Here is a 20,737-nt window from a genome sequence, read left to right on the forward strand (position 1 = left end):
TCCCAGCTACAGCATCCCCTCCACGGAGCCTCTACTTGCATGGGCCACTCTCTGGTAACCAATCCTAATACGATCTCTTTTATACTCCCTTTCCTTTTGGGCAAATCTTACGCTTCAGTGAAATCCTCAAGACAGAGCACTCATCTCCTGTTTGTGTCCCCCAGACGGTGCACACAAAGGGATCACTGGACAAACAGAAGGGGGAGCATGGGTCAAAGACACGCTATATCATGCAAGGCTCAGGTTCTTCCCCTGGACTCTTGCAGGGAATGGGCCACAGAGCGAAGGTGACAGCAAGACTGGACAGGTTTAGGGGACAAAGCCCAGAGAAGAAATTTTACCTACCACTGACCAGGAGCTGGAGAGCAGCAGGCAGCTCAAAGCCAGTCCCATCTGTTGTGTACTGGTGTGCGTTTTACTTCTCTGAGCCAGTCTCCTGAGCTATACAATGAGGATAACACTTCGTCTACTTACCTCCTAGGTTCAGTGTGAGAATCAAGCGAGATAACATATAGGAAAGTGCTTAGAAGTACAAACAGTAGTTGGTGTTAGTTATCCAGATGGAGTTGAAAAGAGCTCAGACAGGGGCCAACTCTTGGCCCTAGGGCGAAGGTGGCTTTTATTTCCTCTCTTGGGGAAGGAGGGGACACCAACCTAAGGAAGGGGTGGGTGCGCCCCCAGAGGCTGGGGCCGGAAGAGCTGGATAATCACTCAGAAGGGCTCCTCCACATCCAATCCTGGCCCTGGGCTGCAGGCTGTGCCCACGAGAGTCACTTCCCTTAGGGTGGCAGCTCCCCCCTGAGGGGAGGCACATGGAGGTATCCGCTGGTGTTCTCGAAGAGGAAGGGGGAGCAGGTGCCCTGAATGAGGAAGGGCATGGGATGGCCGACCATCCCATGCCCGAGGGCCCGGATGGCCGACCATATACTTAATGCCTGCCCAGGATTATGACTTGCAAAAGGCCTGGCTGGTGTGACTTTTCTCCCGAGAAGGGCCAGGGGTGCCCTGAGGCATTGCTCGATTCATGGCTGGTCCTTTAAATGTCCATTTCAAACTGTGACTCTTCACCTAGGGAGAGAAGGGGCAGACAGCCAAGTAAGCAACAGGTGAATGGTAGGGCCCATATTTTAGAGGCCAGGGAGAGGCGTTATTTTTCATTTTGTTGTTCCTAAGAGTGGGGGCGAAGGAGAATAGAGGGAGGGCAGGACTCCAGTAGGATTTCCTGGAAACAGGCCTGAAGGTCCAGCTGTACTCTCTTCCCCAATCCTAAAGGAAGAGTAGAGCCTGGGTCTCCCCACAAGAGAAGGGACTGTCCTAATTTTTGTACAGTTTTTATTTCTCTTAATAAGAATGAATGTCTACTTGACTTTGATATAAATATAACCTCACAGAAGAATATTCCTTAAACAAAAACCTTTTTCAAGCATGTGTCCCAACTGTGGTTTTGAAGTTCGTAACACAACCCACGAGGCATATGTCCAAATACCCATGGACTAGCCTGACTCTGCAGTAAAGGGGTTATTTTGGTAATTCAGCTACTCACTGCCCTCACCCTAACTCTTTCCACAAAGATCTCCAAGCAACTCACGCTGCAGGAGGTTGTTTTCTTAAATGGAGCTGCCTCATTCATGATCCCTCAAGTAAGACTGCTTTGAGGTTCTATGTACCGAGATGCCCACCCCGGCCCCCAGAAGGAAACTGGCCACTTCTTCTGGTTATATTTATCCAAATATATGGTCCAAGGCCAGAGGCTTTGGTTAATATCCCGTTAAGCAAAACGAAAAATTATGTCCATCCCTCACCAGCACAACGGAACTCTTAAGCCATTATTGTGGTTCAGGGTTGGTCAGCCTGGGGCACCTCTGGGCCAACCCTGCATTTGCGGTGGGTGAGCAAAGCTCCAGAAACTGAGAGGGACTTGCCACCGCCAGCAGGTAGTGATGGTTCCACAATGTCAGGTGTGACTATCTCCATCCTCAACTTTTGAGGCAAAAGGGGGTGGGTGGGAAGTACCATGGAGCTGACCCCATGAATCTGTCCATCCTTCTCTGCATCCTTCAACGAAAGGCAGTGACCACACTGCCTGGAGCGGTCCTTCACACTGCTCTGTGTGTGCCCAGCTTCACCTCCCTTCCTCCCTCCTTCCCAGTGCTCTCCAAGTCTACAAGGCAAGGCAAAGCAAGGGCTGTCGGGCATGGACTGTGGGGTCCCCAGGGTAATTATGAATCACGTCCTGCAGGCCCTAGGTAGATGGACTCTGCAGCTGTCAGCAGGGCCAGCCCAGCCCGAAGTCCCAGTTGCTTCCTGTCTGGCCTTGGTCCACTGCCTTCCGGGTGAAGGGTCAGCGGGTTCCGATGGGACTCAGGCTGTCTGCAAGTGCTTACACTTCATCCTCCCACAGCAGAAGAGCTGAGCCACTCTGGTGAGCTAGTCACGACGCCACACAGAGTGCATTCACACACACCTCCGCTGGGGTGGTCACCCTCATCAGGGTGGGGGGAAGGTGGGGTAAGATATCAGGAAGGACCTAGCCGCCCCATGTCAAACCTGCAGAAACAACGGGTTGCATTGTTTTGATTGGTCTTCATCAAGAGCCCACTAGTGATCATTACCCTGACAGGAGGCACCCCGGATGCCTTCCTGATCCTATAGGCCTATAATCTCCCAGAAGGCAAGTTTACTGTATCTTTGATAAGTCATGTCCTCAACATGCACACCATGGGTGTGTCCCAAATGTGGCAGACACAAGGAAATGCTTCAGGGACAATTATACCCAGGGTCACGCTGATGTCAGTTGTTTGAATAGTCTCCCCTGTGACACCTGCTCTGATGTGTCACCGAAATCGGGGCTTGCACCTGGTCTGTGTTCTAGCCACTCCCTCTTCACTCTCCTTTCCTGAGCATCATTTCAAACAAGCTCCCCACAAATTAGATTACCTGATGGGGCCAAACCACCTCTCCTGGAGTTCTTGGACCCCTTCCATGGGGAAGGTTGGTGCCACTGAGACTTCTACCCACCCTCCCAACACCCCTTGTCTGGTCTTTGAGCTGCTCCACAGAAGGCGGGGAAGTGACCATCATTCCCTTCCCTGAAATATCCTCTCTGAAGGGACTCCACCGGCCACATACGTCCCTTCCTGAGGAAGAGCCTGGTCGAGCCCTGACACTCACCGCCGGCTGGCTTATCTTCCGGGCTGTTGCGCAGGTGGTTCTGGCTGGGCTCTGTGGGGGGCTCCTCACTGGCAGGGCTGGTGACCCCAGGAATGGTGGGCAGGTCCCTCGGAGGTGTTTTGGTCACAGGTGAGTTCCGACACTCCATCAAGAACTTCCGGTCATAGATGATCCTGGTACCTGCAGCGGGGCAGGGACATTGAAAAAGCCATCTCCAACCTCCTACCTGCTTATTTTCCAGTTCTGAGGCATGGCTCTAGCAGAGGTGGCATGTTTTTCTGCAAAAGCCAGATCAAGGAGGAGTGAGGCTGGGGTGCCTGGCGGGCTCAGTCAGCAGAGCATATGACTCTTGATCTTAGGGTTGTGAGTCTGAGGCCCACCTTGTGGGTAGAGTTAACTTTAAAAAAAAAAAAGAAAAAAAAAAAGCGCACGCGCGCGCGCACACACACACACAAATAAAGGGAGGAGCAAGGCAAATTCAGGCATCCCGCTGCAGCCCTCCTCTGCTGCCTCAGAACCACCAACCCCATCATGTGGACGCTCCGATGGAAGAAGAGGCCTGGCAGCCCGCCACACTGCACCTTCTCCCCTGGGCTCTCTCCTTAAAACCCATCAGCTCCCTTACCTCATCAGTGCTCAGTGCTATTACTCAGGACAATCACAGCCAATATTACAGAAGATACATGTTTTTTATTTATTTAACAGACAGCACACACAGGAGGAGGTCCAGAGGGAGAGGGAGAGGCAGACTCCCCGGTGGGCAGGGAGCCTGGTGATGGGGGGCTCCATCCCAGGACCTAGGGATCATGACCTAAGCCAAAGGCAGATGCTTGACTGACTAAGCCACCCAAGCTCCCCTAAAGGGTACATTTTAATTCGTTTTTCAATTCAGTACTTCGAGTACCCGCATGGGATTTCCAGAATCTGTAACTTTATTTTATAGATGAGCAAAGAGAAAGTTGAGTGAATCCCCCAAACTAGTAAAAATGAGAACTCTCCCACCTGGGGTTTGTGGACAGGAGTGGCCCATGGGGTCTTCTCACCAAAGGCTCTCCTGCTAAGCCCGTCTTCCGTGTGATATCTGCTCTGATGTGTCACTGAAAACAAGGCTTGCACCTGGCCTGTGTTCTGTCCACTCCCTCTTCACTCTCCTTTCCCGAGCATCACCCTTGGGTGGGGACCAAGTCTCATGGAGTTATTCACTACCCTTAAACCACACCAGGACCCACCCTGTGAGGACGGTTTCCTGATACTTTAAAAAGGAACATTTTCTATAGTCTAAGACCCAGGATTCTTGTGCCCCAGCTGATTTCATCAAAGAACAGTGACTAGTGAGAAGTGATTCATGTTCGGTCCCTGTTTACTCAGCATGACCTCTAAGCACCAGGATGGCACTAGTAACGTCTCTTCAATGCCTCCCTCAAACTCCTGATTCTCCCTTTTCAACAAACAGCAGGTCTCCGCCTCAAAGCCTTCAGCAGGCAGTGGAATCCAGCTAGAATTTAAAACTGTCTTGGTGTCATTATATTTCTTTTTATAGTTACCTTCTATTTATGGTAAGTGGATCTGGTTTTCCATATATAGTAGTGATATCAAGTTTCCTTTTAATATAGGATAGGATATCAGTGGATATGATAATAGCATGTATGTTATAGATAATATATATAATAAAATAACAGAAACTAAGTCAAAAAGGTAAATGATATAAAGACGAATATTAAAGATATATACAAAAAGAAGACAAGGTATAGTACAAACTGCAGACAGAATATGGGTGCCGGAGTTTAGAAGTGATGATTTAAAGACTTCAGGAATGTCCTTGTCAATAAACCCGAAGGATTTTCCCCACTTAAGGGCGACAGTGACATTCCAACAGTGGGGATCCACATCTCAATGCTGAGCACCAGGCTCTCCAGGAGCAGCCCCAGGAGAGGAACCCATTTGCACCCTTGAGCTCTTGAGTCTGAATGCATGAGGTTAGGGTCCTTCTACCGAGGGCTGGAATGTGAGCAGCAGAGAAATGGTAAGATACCAACAGGTGCACTTGGCCTCCCTGCCTGTCCTCATCTGACTGCAGCCTGACCTAGGCAGTTACCCTGTCCCACTCTCCTTGCCTGAGGGGCAGTAATGCTGAATGAAGCCCTGCTCTCATCACCCCGTGGGCCATAGCTCATAGCTCACATTTCTTAGTGGGAAGGTGTAAAGTAAAGCACACAAAACCCAGCCTGCATTGGAGGCTCTGCTCCTCCCTCTCTGGCCCTCAGTTTCTTCATTGGTAACATGAAGGCCTAAGTGCCTGTGAACCCAGAGGCTACAAACGGAGAAGTACAGTGGCTTCTCCTTGAGGGTAAATGCCCTGGATTCAGAGATGGCCACTCTTCTGTTTCTTAATCCTCAAGACTCAGCAAGAATCTCCCTTGTCCTTGCCTCCCTCCAGCTTCACTTTTTTGTTGCTTTGTTCACCAAAGAATCGGGAACTGACCCCATCAAAGTGGCACCTAAGAGTTAGAGATTCAATAGTCTTCAAAAAGAACTGGGGCGGGGGGCACCAGGGTGGCTCAGTTGATTAAAAGTCTGACTTTTTCAAAAAAGATGTTATTTATTTATGCATTTGAGAGAGCGTTTGCGCACAGGCACACAGGTGCGTGTGAGGGAGGGGCAGAGGGAAAGAATCCTCAAGCAGACTTTGCTCTGAGCGCAGAACCTGACTTAGGACTTGTTCTCTTGACCTGAGATCATGACCTGAGCCAACACCAAGAGTCAGATGCTCGACTAATGGAGCTACCCAGGCACCGCTAAGCATCCAATTCTTGATTTCAGTTCAGGTCATGATCTCAGGGCTGTAAGCTCAAGCCCCCCATTGGGCTCTCTCTCACTCTCCTTCTGCCCCTCCCCCACCTCTTTTCCTCCCTTAAAAAAAATTTAAAAGACCCCGAACCCAAAAGACTGGAGGTCAGTAGTTTCTGGAGAAGCTCTTTAAAGTCATGAGCCTCGTGAGATTTTTTTTTTTTCTTTACATTGTGGTAAAATACAAATAACATAAAATTTGCCATCATAGCCATTCCTAAGTGTACAGTGCACTACATTCACAGTGTTGTGCAGCCAATCTCCAAAACGCTTTCATCTTGTAAAACTGAAACTCTATACCCAGGAAATAGCAACTCCTATCTCCTTTCCCCCTAGCCCTTGGAAACCACCATTCTATTTTCAGTCTCTACGAATCAGACTGCTCTAGGTACTTCATACAAGTGGAATCGTACGGTATTTGTCTTTCTGTGACGGGTTTATTTCACTTGGCATAATGTCCACATGTGGACCAGGTGTCAGAATTTCCTTACTTTTTTTTTTTAAGATTTTATTTATTTATTTGACAGACAGAGATCACAAATAGGCAGAGCAGCAGGCAGAGAGAGAGAGAGAGAGAGAGAGAGGAGGAAGCAGGCTCCCTGCTGAGCAGAGAGCCCGATGTGGGGCTCGATCCCAGGATCCTGGGATCATGACCTGAGCGGAAGGCAGAGGCTTTAACCCACTGAGCCACGCAGGTGCCCCAGAATTTCCTTACTTTTTAAGGCTGAGTAATACTCCATCGCATGGATATACCACATTTTGTTTATCCACAGACATCTAGGTTGCTTCCACCTTTCGGCTATTGTGAATACTACTGCTGTGAACACACATGTGCAAAGAGCTCTGCAAAGACCCTGCTTTCAAATTTTGGGGGGTGTATACTGGGAAGTGGCACCAGGTGATTTTTAAATCATTGATTACTCTTAGAAGAGAAAAAGAGCCTCTGTGCCTATTGTCCTACACCTAGGGCAATTTAAAAATAAGAATCCTCATTTGAGCTAATAAAACCCAGGAACTAAATGCCAGCAGAGGAGGCACCCAGGACACCTGCCATCAGAGGGAGGGTGCTGGGGAGGGAGCCTGCAAGGAGGGTGGGAGGGTGATGTTCACGAGTCAGCTGTCAAAGGCGCCAAGCCTTGCAGGGGACTCTAAACCCCCTCCCACTCATTTGGGGTCAGTGAGGAATATGAGATGGAGAGCAAGGTAGTGGAAATGTTTCCCATGGAAGCAGCTTTAGCTTTTCAACCCTTTCTTCTTCCATCCCTTTGTGGGCTATACTACCACACAGCTTCAGCAAACAGTGATCTTCTGGAAACTCCCTCTGTCTCCCACAGATGAGACAAACAACAAAACACACATTCTCATATTGTCAAAAATAGGCACCCTTGGCTAAAATACAGTCTCCCGAGATGGGGACTTGGCCTGCATACAGGAGCAGGAAATGGAAACCACGGCAGGGTGGAGGGGTTGGGGGGAATGCCAAGGTCCCTGCAAGAGGCTAAGTGGCAACAGCTGGAGGCTATTGATCAGGTGTGGGCCTCTGGGATGTGTGGGTATCACACCTGGTGATCTCCACAAAGTAGAGCTGAGGGTCTACTTTCTCTTTCTATATTAGGGAAAATGACCCAACTCCGTTAGGCTTCTACAAACAAGAGCATGAAGAGCTTCGGGGCTCTAGGAGGCTTCAAGATGGCAAAGCCAAGACATTTTTCCCCCCTGCTGCTTGTCTCAAAAATCATGCAAACACCAAGAAATAAGACAAGAAACACAAGCACATACTCAAGTTGGAAGCAAGGGGGGCTCAAAATGGGACTCCAAATCACAATCTGTGAATACAGAAAGCGAATGGAGGAACAGTTCTAACAGAGAGGATGGGGGGGCATCTAAATGTGGGGACGTGGGGGTGGATGTTGCAATAGGAAGTGGGGTTCTGCAGAACCCCAGGAAGGTTCAGGAATTAGAGGCATCATGGAAAATGGGAAGGAGGCTAACAACAGGCAGAGATCTCCTATGCCCCTCACTCCAGGAGGGAGGGAAGACAGGGCAGTTAAGTTCAAGTTGACTTCCTGAATGGTGAGCCTCAAACGCCCAGCCCTGCCCCGCTTCAGAATACAGATCAAAGATAAAGACTGACTGATGTTGATTTTGGGAAGGGGGTTCTGGATGAAAAACAGCAGCTAGCCCCCAGATTGAGTGCACCCACCTGCCTCCACACCTTGCAAAGGGCCTCCAGTCAGCTCTGCAGTGCTCACTCTTAAATATAACCAGCCAGATGCCTCCACGCATTTCTGAGAAAAGCTTACATCAATGGAGAGACCCAAACAAACCAAGAGGGAAACAGCAAAGAGACTTCTCTGTTTTTTAAACTTTTTGAAGACTTTAAAAAACAGAAGGGGCAAAAAAGGTAACAGACAAAAAAAGAACAAATTAGAAATCTAGTATCAGATAACAGAAAGTGAAGAAAGAGAGAAGAGAGAAACTGCTAGAAGGAATTTACTAAAAAAGTAAAAAAAAAAAAAAAAAGAAAGAAAAAGAAAAATTTCCTGAATTGTAAGAGATCAGTCTTTGAAAAATGTCCTTTCAGTATCTCGTGTAATGAATTAAAAGTACCAACTTAAAATTCATTGGGAAATTTCTCAATTGTTTGAGTAAAAAGATCCTAAAATCTTCCAGAAAGGGAAAAATACATCAGGTGCTCACAAGGATTGGGAATAAGAATGGCACAGACATTTTCAATGGCAATGCTGGACGCCTGAAGACGGTGGGCCAATGCTTTCACAGTCCTGAGAGGGAATCCATTTCGGCCTGGCTTGATGCCCAGCCAAATACCAATCAAGTAAAAGTAGAACAGAGACTTTTCTTCAGAACACGACAGGAGGAATATTCTACCAAAATCAGACCAAGAGTAAGAACTTTAGGGGATCTCATATCAGTGGTTACATAGCAGATCCAGAGCAGCCAAACCCTGTCAGTTCCCAACAGAGGGAAAAGAACGGACCGATAAATCCAGAATTCGGATTTTGTGTGTAAGACTGTATTTTGGGGACGCCTGGGTGGCTCAGTTGGTTAAGCAGCTGCCTTCAGCTCAGGTCATGATCCCAGCGTCCTGGGATCGAGTCCCACATCGGGCTCCTTGCTTGGCAGGGAGCCTGCTTCTCCCTCTGCCTCTGCCTGCCTCTCTGTCTGCCTGTGCTTGCTCTCGTTTCTCTCTCTATGACAAATAAAAAAAAAAAAAAAAAAAAAAAAAAAGACTGTATTTTGTTGAGTATTTTAGAGGTGCTGGAGGGTGTGGAAGACTTACTTGAATGAAAACTAAGCACATTTTTAAAAGTAATCTCTATCCCCAATGTGGGGCTCAAACTCACAACCGAGATCAAGAGTTGCATGGTCTATGGACTGAGTCAGTCAGGCACCCTCAAACTAACTACATTTGAAAGATTTACTTATCTTAAAGAGAAGGGAAGAGAGAGGGAGGATGTGTGTGTGTGCGTGCGCACGCACACACACACACACATTCACGAAAGTGGGGGGGCAGGGGCAGAGGGAGGGAATCTTTAAGCAGATTCCCTGCTGAGTGCAGAGCCTGAGGTTGGCTCAGTCTCAGGACCCATGAGATCATGACCTGAGCCGAAACCAAGAGCGGAAACCCAAAACTAACCATATTTTACAACGAAGCAATAATTAACTATATATTTTTTTAAAGTTGTACAATGGGGTGCCTGGGTGGCTCAGTCAGTTAAGCATCCAACTCTTAGTTTTGGGTCAGGTCATGATTTCAGCTCAAGGTCCTGGGATTGAGCCCCTGGTCAGGCTCCCTGCTTAGTGGGGAACCAGCTTCTCCCTCTCCCTTTGCCCCTCTCCCCAGCTTGTGTGTGCTCTCTCTCAAATAAATAAAATCTTTTTAAAAAAAGCTGTACAATAATTAACTACCTGGCTCGTCAAGGGTCATGGTAATAAAAATAATGCATATTTTTAAAAAAATCATGGTATAATTCTATTGGGGAATGGAAAGAGGAGGGTGTATAAGTGATAATAAGTTCCCCTCTATCAATAGGTAAATCCAGAAAAAGTTAGAAATATGGGGGTAAATCCCCAGAGAAAGAGCTGGAAAACACTGGTTGCTTCTAAAGAGTGAGGGGAGGTTGAGAGGCAAGAAGTTATTGCTTTCTTAGGAGCCTTTTAGCAAACTTGAGATTTAAGTATTTATGTATATAAACAACTTACGTCTAACTTGGACAGACTTTTTTTATGGAAAAAAATCAGGCTCATACAAAAGAGAATAATATATTTATACAAACACATATATGTATGGAAAACTTTGATTTTTTTTTATATTAAATGACAGGTTAAATTATGGATCAGACCTACAATTCAGTGCTGTACGGTTACTATTTGGAAAACGCATACATTGTCCATGACATATTGTGTGAAACAGTCACAGGACTGTACATATTTTGTGTCTGGTGACCTCTGGGGGAGTAAGATAATCCAGGCAAAGTGAACCTCTTTTACACTGAGCAGATTTTGTTTTTTAATACAAAACTCTAATACACAGGGCATTAAGCAAACAAATAAATATGGAGATAGGGTAAGAATCTCCTTTTCCAGTAAGTCAAGTTAAAATGGCCCTGGCTGGAGCTAGGTAGACTCTCCCTGCTCTTCCTAGAAAGCCTCGGGGCTCCCTGCTGGACTGGGTAAGTGGAGCACAGAGCTTTCCCTCTAGCACCTCTCAGGGCTGCTGTGTGCTAGACTTTAACTCCCAACTTCATAGGGTTATGGCGTGGATTAGAACAGCGGCTGACACAAGATAAGACCGTTCCGAACAAAGCCTAGCTTTTACGACTAGCATGCCTTCAGGTGACAGATTTTTAGGGACCAATTATATGGTTAGAGCTAGGACAAATCAGATGGGAGGTAAGCAACCTTGAAAAGAAACTAGGGGTGGAGGAGAGTGGGTAAGGACAGCCTCTATCCCTTTTTCAGTCCACAGAAACGTGCTTCAAGAATCAACATGAGCTTTGGCATGTTTGGGAAACCAGTGTCATTTAGGACTTTAAAAATTTCAGATGTGCACCAAATACAAGAATGGTATTTTTTCTCGAGGCATGCTTGTGGTGACGACAGTTTGCTTGAATGTACAAAGAATGCAGATGTTCTGGGGCGCCTGGGTGGCTCACTTGGTTAAGTGTCTGCATTCAGCTCTAGTCATGATTCTGGGGTCCTGGGATTGAGCCCTGAGTCAGGCTCCCTGCTCGTCCCTCTTCCTCTGGCTCTCCCCGCTTGTGCTCTCTCTCTGTTCTCAAATAAATAAAATCTTAAAAAAAAAAAAAGAATGCAGACATCCTCTTGGGTCTGTTTTCCTTACCTGTAAATAAGGGCAGTGTACCAGGCTCATTCAAACGATTTTTAAAGCCCCAACCATGTGCCAGGCCTTATAGGTAATCTTTAGGGTCTGTTCCAGCTCTGACACACTACCGTCTATTTTGGGGATCTTCTTGTTGGCAGGTGGCCAATGTAGTGGTGCAAACAGCCACAGTGCTGGGAGGCCCAAGTTCTGGGCTCAAACCTGGGTGTGTAGTACCAGCCCCTCAACCCTGAAGGGCAGTTGAATTCCTCACAGACAGGAAACTGAGGCTCAGAAAGTCTGTCCCCAGGAGCAGACCTAGCCTGTCCTGCCTCCAATCTGTTTAAAACTAGCCAAGCAGACCCAGGCGGCCAGGCCTCGGGGATCTTCTGACTTTTACCTGTTCTTCTCAGGATCTGGCCAGAACAGGATGTTCCCTGAGAGAGGCCTGCCCTGATCTCTTCTCCACCTTCCCACAGTACCCACACTGGGTTCAAAGGGGGCTGGCCACCACTTCTGTAAATTGAACCCAGCCTGTCCCTTGCTTTCCCCCTGCGCCTCCCCTGGTGGAAACATTCTTCCCCTGAGCGGGTGACATGAGGCCTAGCAAGAGTACAAGCACAGAATTCCTAGAACTGCTGTTCCCATTCCAGGGAAAGGGAGAGTGTTTCAAACATGCTCGGGGGAGGCTCAGATGCCTATGCTCAGATGCCAGCAGCCCGTGAACTAAATACTCCAGATCCTTCTACACTCAGCTCTCGCCAGCAGCTCTGTGTCATCGTGGAGGCAAACTCACAGGGTCTACTAGGGGTCTCCCTCCTCGCCCACCACACACCAGGCAGTCTGTTTAGCAAGCTGAGCCACCTTGTCAGGGAGAAAATCTTGGGTAGAGAATCAGAGCTTGCTTGGTCCAAGATTTTTCTTCACTTCTGGCCCTATTAGCTCTGCAAAGGCAACCAAGATCTGGATGTTTCTCGGGGGCCAAAAATGTTACAAAGCTCCTTAAATACCAAATGAGGGCAATCGGTGAGTGACAAAAGGCCTTCTTGCTTTTGACGCCCTGATGTGTGAGGGAATAGTCCACTTTATTTGAAAATAAAGCAGCAGGGACGGAGCTTTTGCAGAAATCTGCAGAACAAAACAGCCGGAGTAATTATTCTAAGGGCTGGCCAAGCTCCTTCCCCTTCCCTCACCTGCCCCCAAACGCTTCAAAATGCACCAGTGCAGAACAGGGAAAGCTACCCCTGGAATTCATTACCAAAAGGGAGTGCCCATCTAAAATGCCTCCCGTTCCACAGCAAAAGCTGTGGCTGGAAAAGGGAGGGGCCGTTTGCTGTGTGAACTGCCTCCACACCACATCCAAACCTGTTGGCTTCAGTCCCAACCTCCAGGACCTCCATCAAACTGTCTTTGGAGATAAGGTCTTTAAAGAGGTCATTAAGTTCAAACAAGGCTGTTAGGGTGGGGCCCTGATCCAATACACAGATGCCTGAAGTGTGTGGAGGGGGTGGCTAGGTGGCTCGGTTAGGCGCCCAACTCTTAGTGTAGGCTCAGGTCATGATGTCAAGACTGTGGGATTGAGCTTCCCCGCTCCCCAGCCCCGGTTCTGTGCTCAGTGGGGAGTCTACACATATATGCTCCCTCTCTCTCTCTCCCAAATAAATAAATACATCAAATCTTTAAAAAAAAAAGGGGGGGGGGGAGATACCACAGATACCAGTAAAGAGGCAGCAGGAGGGGCACCTGGATGGCTCAGCTGGTTAAGCCACCGCCTTTGGCTCAGGTCATGATCCCGGAGTCCCAGGATAGGGTCCCGCATCGGGCTCCCAGCTCTGTGGGGAGTCTGCTTCTTCCTCTGACCTTCTCCCCTTTCATGCTCTCTCTCACTCTCTCTCTAATAAATAAATAAAATCTTTTTTTTAAAAATGAGGCAGCAGGAGGACAGCCATCTGCAAGCCAATGGGCAGGGCCTCAAGAGAAACCAGCCTGGATAGTACTTTGATCTTGGACTTCCAGCCTCCAGAACTGTGAGAAAATACATTTCTGTTGTTTAAGTCACCCCGTCTGTGGTATCTTGTTATGGTAGCCCTAGCAAATTAATATAGGCCTGCTTTCCCCCTTGTATTCCAAAGAGCAGAAGATAAATCAATGTACACATGCACTTTCTTTAAGGCAGATCTGGTGTCACCAGGAAACCAAAGTTCTGGGCCAACCTGCCCCTGCTGGCATTCTCACTCCTACACATTTTCAGCTCCGAATCCGACTCCATCCTCCTGCCAGCACTCCGGGAAATCAAGGAAGTTCAAATGGGGGTGCTGGGCAGGGGCAGCTGGGCAGGGCAAGCGTGGGCTCCCCTGAAGGATGTTCCAAAAGTCTGGCTGCTTGAGGAGGAAAGAAGAGGCAGGCTAGGAAGCAGGTAGCAGGGGGAGCATGGCACAAATGGCAGGTATTTCCCAGGGACTTGGCATCATGGCCACCTGTATCGTTTGCTTTGTGGAGCTGAACGTTGGGCCTTGAAAACAGGCACAGCATTTTCAGGAAGGTGTCCTCAGTTCTTAACCCAATAGTCAATTCAGAGGCTTGTGATTCTGGTCTGTTTCTATACCTGGACTTGGGTCTGCTTGGCCACACAGCAGGATGGCCAGGTAAGTTTCCTCAAAGGACCACACTTTGAGGCTTGGCCTTTGTGGAAGACTGCCTGAACATGTGGCCCCTGAACTCTTCCCATCCCTGCCCTACAGGAGACTTTCTCATTCCAAGGCAATCATCTCCCCCTTCTTGGAATCAGCACTAGCTCTGTGGCTTGCTTTGACAGATAGAATACTGCATATGTGGGCCAAGGTCTCAAGGGGCCTTGAAAACTCATATAAATAAGCTCAGGTTAGACTCTTGAATGCATGGGCCCAAGAAAACAGAGAACTCCCAGCCTTCCAGGTGTCCCTAGCAATGCCCCAGACACGTGGGTAAGGCCATCTTGGACCTTCAAGCCCAGGACAATCTAGTTGCCAACTCTATGTCACCAGATGAGTGACCTCAGGAAGCTTCTTAAGAATGCCCAACCAGCCCAAAGAATGGAGAGAAATAACAAATCATTGTTGCTGAAGTTAAACTACGTTTTTTGACACTCCAGGCCTAGTATCTGAGCTCTCAGTAGAATTTCAGGGACACGGACACTGGATTCCAAGATACTTGTGCCGCCCATGTCCCTGATCATCCAAATGTCATGGGCAGGTGTGACTTACTCCTTGCCTAATCAGTGATGCTGGGTGCAAACATAAACAAGGAGCATCTGTCCCGGTGTCTGAAGCCTTGGCCCCACTAGTGACATGTTCTGTATAAGGGCCACTTCTTTCTGCTCAATAACTGAAACAGTAGTATTAGTAATACTGTTATCTATAATACCGGGGTAAGTGAGAAAGTTCAGGCAAAGTAGTTTTGTCCCTGGGACATTCCAAGGTAAACAATTGTATGTACCCCGCAGCTGTATGGGCAGAAAAGAAAAATTTGAATGTTACCATTAAGCCAGCTCAGACTCAGGCCTGATGGCAAAGGAGACAGGTTACCCTGAGAATACTATCATTCTGGATTGGGAGGGAGACAAACCATAAGTGACTCTTAATCTCACAAAACAAACTGAGGGTTGCTGGGGGAAGGGGGGTTGGGAGAAGGGGGGTGGGGTTATGGACATTGGGGAGGGTATGTGCTTTGGTGAGTGCTGTGAAGTGTGTAAACCTGGCGATTCACATACCTGTACCCCTGGGGATAAAAATACATTATATGTTTATAAAAAATTAAAAATTAAAAAAAGAATACTGTCATTCTAGGAGTCTTTTCAACTCTTTGTTGTTTTTTAAGATTTTATTTATTTGACACAGAGAGAGAGAGAACACACAAGCAGGTGGAGTGGCAGGCAGAAGGAGGGAGAAGCAGACACCCCGCTGAGCAGGGAGTCCAATGCGGGGCTTGATCCCAGGACCCTGGGATACTGACCTGAGCTGAAGGCAGACGCTTAACAACTGAGCCACCCAGACGCCCCAACCCTTCACTTTCTAAACACCTGACTCAGCACTCAAAAGCCACAATAGGAAGATGAGTAACACTGCTGGGAAAGAACTTCCCTTCTACTCCAGGGAACAAACATGTAAACAAACACACGTGATTAATTTGTCATGAATCATAATGGAAGAAGAGCATGGGCGTGGCTGAGACCTGAAAGTGACAGGTTTTCTGTTTGTTTGTCTGAACATGTAAAGTCTAGGTGTACAAATGAACATTCTTTGCTAAAAACCTTCCCTCTGGAAAGGAATCCTCTTTTCCATACTGCTGTCCCATCTTCCTTTCCTCCCCTGCAAGGATATCAAATAAAGACCCAGAGGAGAAAATGCCTCCCTGCTTTACACCAGCAGACGAACATAGTGCCACCCTGCCTGTCCTTCATTTGGTAATGAAGGACTTTTTTGCTCTTTCAGAAAAACACACATAAGTTTAAAATCAAACTCCTCTTTTAAATCAGGCCCTGCCATCCTCTGAGGATACTGGAAGACAACAACAACAAAATGTAAGCCTCAGAAAGCAATGAAATCTCACAGCTATTTGTGCATTATTAGCATGTAAGGCCTAGCAGGCTGAAGACGTGGAAGAGGCAATTCTCACGTGAGAATCATACAAGTTCTACTGGTTATGGAGGGTGCGGGGTGTCTGCCTAATTACCTCATTCTATGCTACAACTTTGATGCTTCCAATTCTGTTTCAGGCGTGTTTCCATCTTCCTAAGTAGCAAGCCAAGCCCTTGAGGTCAGACTGTCTTCCGGTTTTGGATGTGGTGAATGCCTTACAACCAGGGAGGCTGGTGGGCATCAGGGAGAGTTTGGGGTGCTCTACGCCCGGGCCCCCGATCAAAGCCTTTAATGAGGGACAATGTGGAATGCTCTAAATGCTTTAAAAGGAAGCTCAGAACAGTGTGAGAAGAGAACCTATTACATTTCCCTCACTGTCTTAATGTCCAGGTTCTTTTAACCTGTCCTTAATGATGAGACCCTGGGCAATGAGGAGACACAATCTTCCCCTGTGTGACTGAGGCCTCGGGACACTGGCTGTGCCCTAGCGTCAGTGCCGAGGCCTCCTCCTCCTCCTCTTCCCAGCACTGTCTGTCCCATAGCCAAAGACTTGGAAGCTGCTCCAGGGTAAGCTTCCTGGGCACAGACTTTGTTTATCTAAACCAAGGGTGCCATTAACACCTGTAGCCTTACCTGCCTTCTTCTGATTAACCTTATCCAGGTATGGGGTTTGGGTATGATTACCAGCCAAGCAATCCTGGAGGTTTGGGGGTCAAGAATCCAACACGGAATGGGGAACATGGAGGTTAATGGGAGAGGGGTGGAAGGTTTCTGACCCATTCAAAGATTCTGCTGGTCTGTGGTGTCACTGGTCATTTTTAAGACTCCATTGGCTCAAATACTCATACATAACACTCCTTCTAACATATTTCTCTAAAGTTCTCCAGACTTCTAACCAGATTAGTGATTTAGCTTGTGAAAGGTTAATGACCATGGAAAGTAAACTGGCGTCTTAGGAATGCAGATGGTTCAAATCAGCTACTGTTCCTGTTCCCCTGGGGACAAACACTGCAGTGCCATTCCCAGGAAGAGTGACCTGTGGACACTGCGAGAGCTCCTGACACCTGCAAATAAGCTAGTGTGGGCACCTGCACAGACTCTCTCTAGATCCTTGTTTGAAGACTGATGCCAAACTCAACCTCAAGAGGAGGTTACTTGGTGAGAAGCATCACTTTTTGCCAGACCCCAGGAGTGTCAAAAGATGAGAGAAGTCACATTCCACTAATTTTTGAGTACTCAGCATGGAACTGAGATCAATCACTAGGAGCTGATTAGAAATGTGGAATCTCAGGCCCAAATCCAGAAGCTATAGAATCAGAATCTGTGGAGTGCCTGGGTGGCTCAGTGGGTTAAGCCTCTGCCTTCAGCTCAGGTCATGATCCCAGAGACCCCACATTGAGCTCTCTGGTCAGCAGGGAGCCTGCTTCCCTCTCTCTCTCTCTCTGCCTGCTCTGCCTACTTGTGATCTCTCTCTGTCAAATTAATAAGGAAAATGTTAAAAAAAAAAAGTTTCAGAGTCTGCATTTAAGTGAGGCCCCCAGGTAATTTATACATACATTGAGGAATGAGAAGCAGCACTCTAAACTGGAGCAAAAGGGTGCTAGAAATGACCTTTTGTTAGGTTAAGCTTCTTTGCCTTGGCAAAGACATAGGGTGAAGTCGGGCTTTGGAGGAAGACTCTAAGCCTTGGCTAACTGAGGCAGACCAGACTCGCTCACATTAGCAGAAGCAAGGTGTGGTTTTCAGGTTATGGACTGTGAGCTGTGCCTGTCCTGCTGAACACTCCAAACAAGAAATCTGGCTTTAGGCTCCTGGCACAGCTAGCTTTCTCCCAGTTGGTCTCAGACACAAAGTTACACTCTGGTCCAGGTGCCCCTGTCCCTCTCTCCCAACTAAAAACTTTCAAAGGCAGGGAGATTTGTTCTGGTTTATAAAAAAAACAAACAAAAAAAACCCCCTAAAAACAAACAAACACCCCTCCCCCAAAAACCCATTTCCCAGTCCATGGTCAGAAATGGATCAGAGTTCCCTATAAACAGTAACCCTGGCCATGGCTTCCAATCTGACCTGCCCCCGTCCAGCAACAAAGGGTGCAAGAAAGAGCACTTGAGCCTTCAGACCTGCCTCATTGCCCACCCTAAAAAGATCAAGTAGAGATTCACAGCCTCACTTGAAGGAACCCCAAAACTGTCAGGAAAAATCCTGGTAGACCCAGCATGACACAGAGAAGGCCCACCAAATGGACTACATAAAAGACCTATATCGCAAGGAAAGAGAATTTAAGTCAAGGGTGGAGAAAGAACGCTCGCTGAGAAATTTTCCTTACTCACTTTTAATAGAGGAGAGAGCATTTTCCCCCTCTATGCTTGGACACGGTTTCTTGTTCTATCTGAGAAAGCCATGCGACCCTGGATAAGGAACATGTGTTTCCAAGTTTGGGGCCCGGATCAAACAAGTACATCTATGATCCTTAACAATTCTAACGTTGTATGTTTTGGATCAAAGGGCTCAAGACCTCGGATCTGGCAGTGCTTGCCGGTGGTGGGACCATTGCCTGAGAAAATAAGCATGTGGCCCCCGAGGCTGCCAAGGGACCAGGCTGCCGCTCTCTGCCTGCGTCCTCCGGCACCCCTGCCTCAAAACGTAGCGCCACTATCTGCGGTGTTTTCGAGTAATTGGCCTATGGGTTGGAGCGGTGGAGGAGGGTGGAAGGGAGGGGAGAAGGGCAAAGCGGGGTGAGAGCAGCGCGAGCATGGTAGGGAAGTGTGAGCCACGGGGATTTCATCATGCAAACGGGCAGGCGGGTTTCATCAGCGCCTGTGCGCCGGGGCTCCCGGGCTGGGAGGGAATGCCGGCTCCAGAGGGCAGCCCAAGTCTGGCCCCCACCCGTGCCAGCTCAGCTTCCTCTTCCTCATGCACTTTCAGGGAAGGTCACACGGTTCCCCCGCCCCCCACCCCCGACAGAAGAACGTGTTTTTCTGCACAGCCCTGCCCGAGGCCCCACGTCCCTCTGCAGAGATCCCACATGCGCATATGGGCAAGCTGCCACAGGTGCAGGTGAGGCGCGGCCGGGGCAGGCGAGCGCCCTCAGCCCAAATCCTCCGTCAGAGGGTGCTGGTCCACTGCAAAACTGGGGGTGCCTCAGGAAAGAAAAAGGATTCTGCAAGAGTCGTTTATCCCAACAGAGAACGCCCATCCCCATCCCCTAAAAACCCCAGGCCAGGCCTCTCCTTACTCCCAGGCCACACTGACCCCACGCTGTGCTGCCTCAGAACGCCCCCACACCCACAAGGGGCAGCACACCCCAGCATGTGGTCGGTCTGGAAGCGTGCTGCCGGTCTGGGCAGGGGGACTCGGCTGTCTCTCCCGGGAGGAAACGAACCGAGCAGTTTGCAGCCCGGGCTCGGAAGCACGCATCCAGGGGGCAGGCAGTGGGGAAGCGGCCATCTGCTGACTCCCGGTGGCCCCCTCCGTGACCGTCGCTGCCCCCCTGATGCCTTTATTCCAGTCACCGCGCCCTTCAGTCCGCTCGCCCCGTCTGACTGACGGCTCCCGAACCCTCTCGCACTGCCCAGTCAGTCCGCGCCGCCCGCACCGGGAGCCCGCGCCTACCTCCCGGGGTGGTGCTGAAGAGCGTGCCGCCGGGGGTGGTGCTGTAGTCCCCGGGCGGCAGCTGCACGCCATCGCCGAGGATCACCCGGCGGGTGGCCGGGATGGCCCGACTTGGGGTCTGGCTGCAGCCGCTGCCCCCAGACATGGTCTCTCTCGCGCTGCGCCCGCAGCCGGAGCGTGGCCCTTCGGCCGCCCCGGCCCCTCCCGCTTCGCCTTGTCCCGCCCCCCGCTCGCCCCTTCCGCCTCTGAGCCTCGGCGCCCCCTGGGATTTGTAGTTGCCGCGGCGCCTCGGCCGCACCCGCCTCGGCGCGGCACCGGGTACGTGCGTTCCTCCGCAGTTCAGGTCCGAGGCTCCCGTTCGATCGCTCCCGCGCGCGGGTGCGGGCGCCGCCTCGCTTCGGCCCGCCCCTTTCGCTCGCGGGTGCCTCCAGCCACGCTGGCGGCGACTGGCTGCGGGCGGGGGCCGGGGGTTTGTGGAGGTCAACGCCTCGCGGGGCGGGGGCGGTGTTCAGGGCTGTGCGGTGATCCCGGCAGCCCCGGCTCTGGGGAAGGCCTAGATTCTACGGGAGGACTTGGGGTGGGATGGGCCCCTCAACCCTTCTTATTCCGTGCTTTAGTTCCTCCGATGAGAAAGTGCGGTGTAATTGGTCATTCACTCCCTCATCGGCTTTTTGAGGCTTCGCTGTGTAAAGAAATAACCAAGAATGGGCGTTTGGTGGTTTGGGGGACGGGGTGGGAGGACGCGTGAACAAGCCGCCCAGCTGGGTCATGAGGACTAACGCTAGAGCCGAGGTGGAGCTGACAGGGTCTGGATGTCCGTGGTGGCACGGGTGTGTGTGTGGGGGGGGGGGGCTAAGAGTTGGCCAGCGAGGTTCCCTGTGGCCCTTTGAGTTGGGGTACAGGGGTCCACGCGCAGCCTGACAGTAGGGCCTCCTTGAACGAACGATGACTGAGTCTTCAAGGAGCTCTGCAAGTGGGGATGGAAAATGCCAGGAGGGCGGAAAAGCCCATCATCGGGTGAGAGAACAGTTTCTGTCATGACGGTGACATCATGCAAGGGGAGAGGAGACTGGAGAACAGTTTAAAAGAAAAATGGGGTGGGGGGGCACCTGCGTGGCTCAATGGGTTAAAGCCTCTGCCTTCGGCT

At 49.6% G+C, this 20,737-nt stretch overlaps 1 protein-coding gene across 1 annotated transcript; it reads right to left on the reverse strand.

Moving 5' to 3' along the window:
* Positions 1 to 593: 593 nt before the first annotated feature.
* On the reverse strand, positions 594 to 19,949 carry EIF4EBP1 (eukaryotic translation initiation factor 4E binding protein 1). The gene is made up of 3 exons (XM_082715442.1): positions 19,591 to 19,949; positions 3,172 to 3,351; positions 594 to 1,068 (listed from the first exon to the last, which is right to left on the reverse strand). Exons 1-3 carry the CDS (start codon positions 19,733 to 19,735, stop codon positions 1,037 to 1,039), a joined length of 357 nt encoding a protein of 118 aa, XP_082571568.1. The 5' UTR covers positions 19,736 to 19,949; the 3' UTR covers positions 594 to 1,036.
* Positions 19,950 to 20,737: the final 788 nt, after the last annotated feature.

The sequence above is a fragment of the Mustela nivalis genome, assembly GCF_964662115.1.
Source record: "Mustela nivalis genome assembly, chromosome: 20".
NCBI lineage: Eukaryota > Metazoa > Chordata > Mammalia > Carnivora > Mustelidae > Mustela > Mustela nivalis.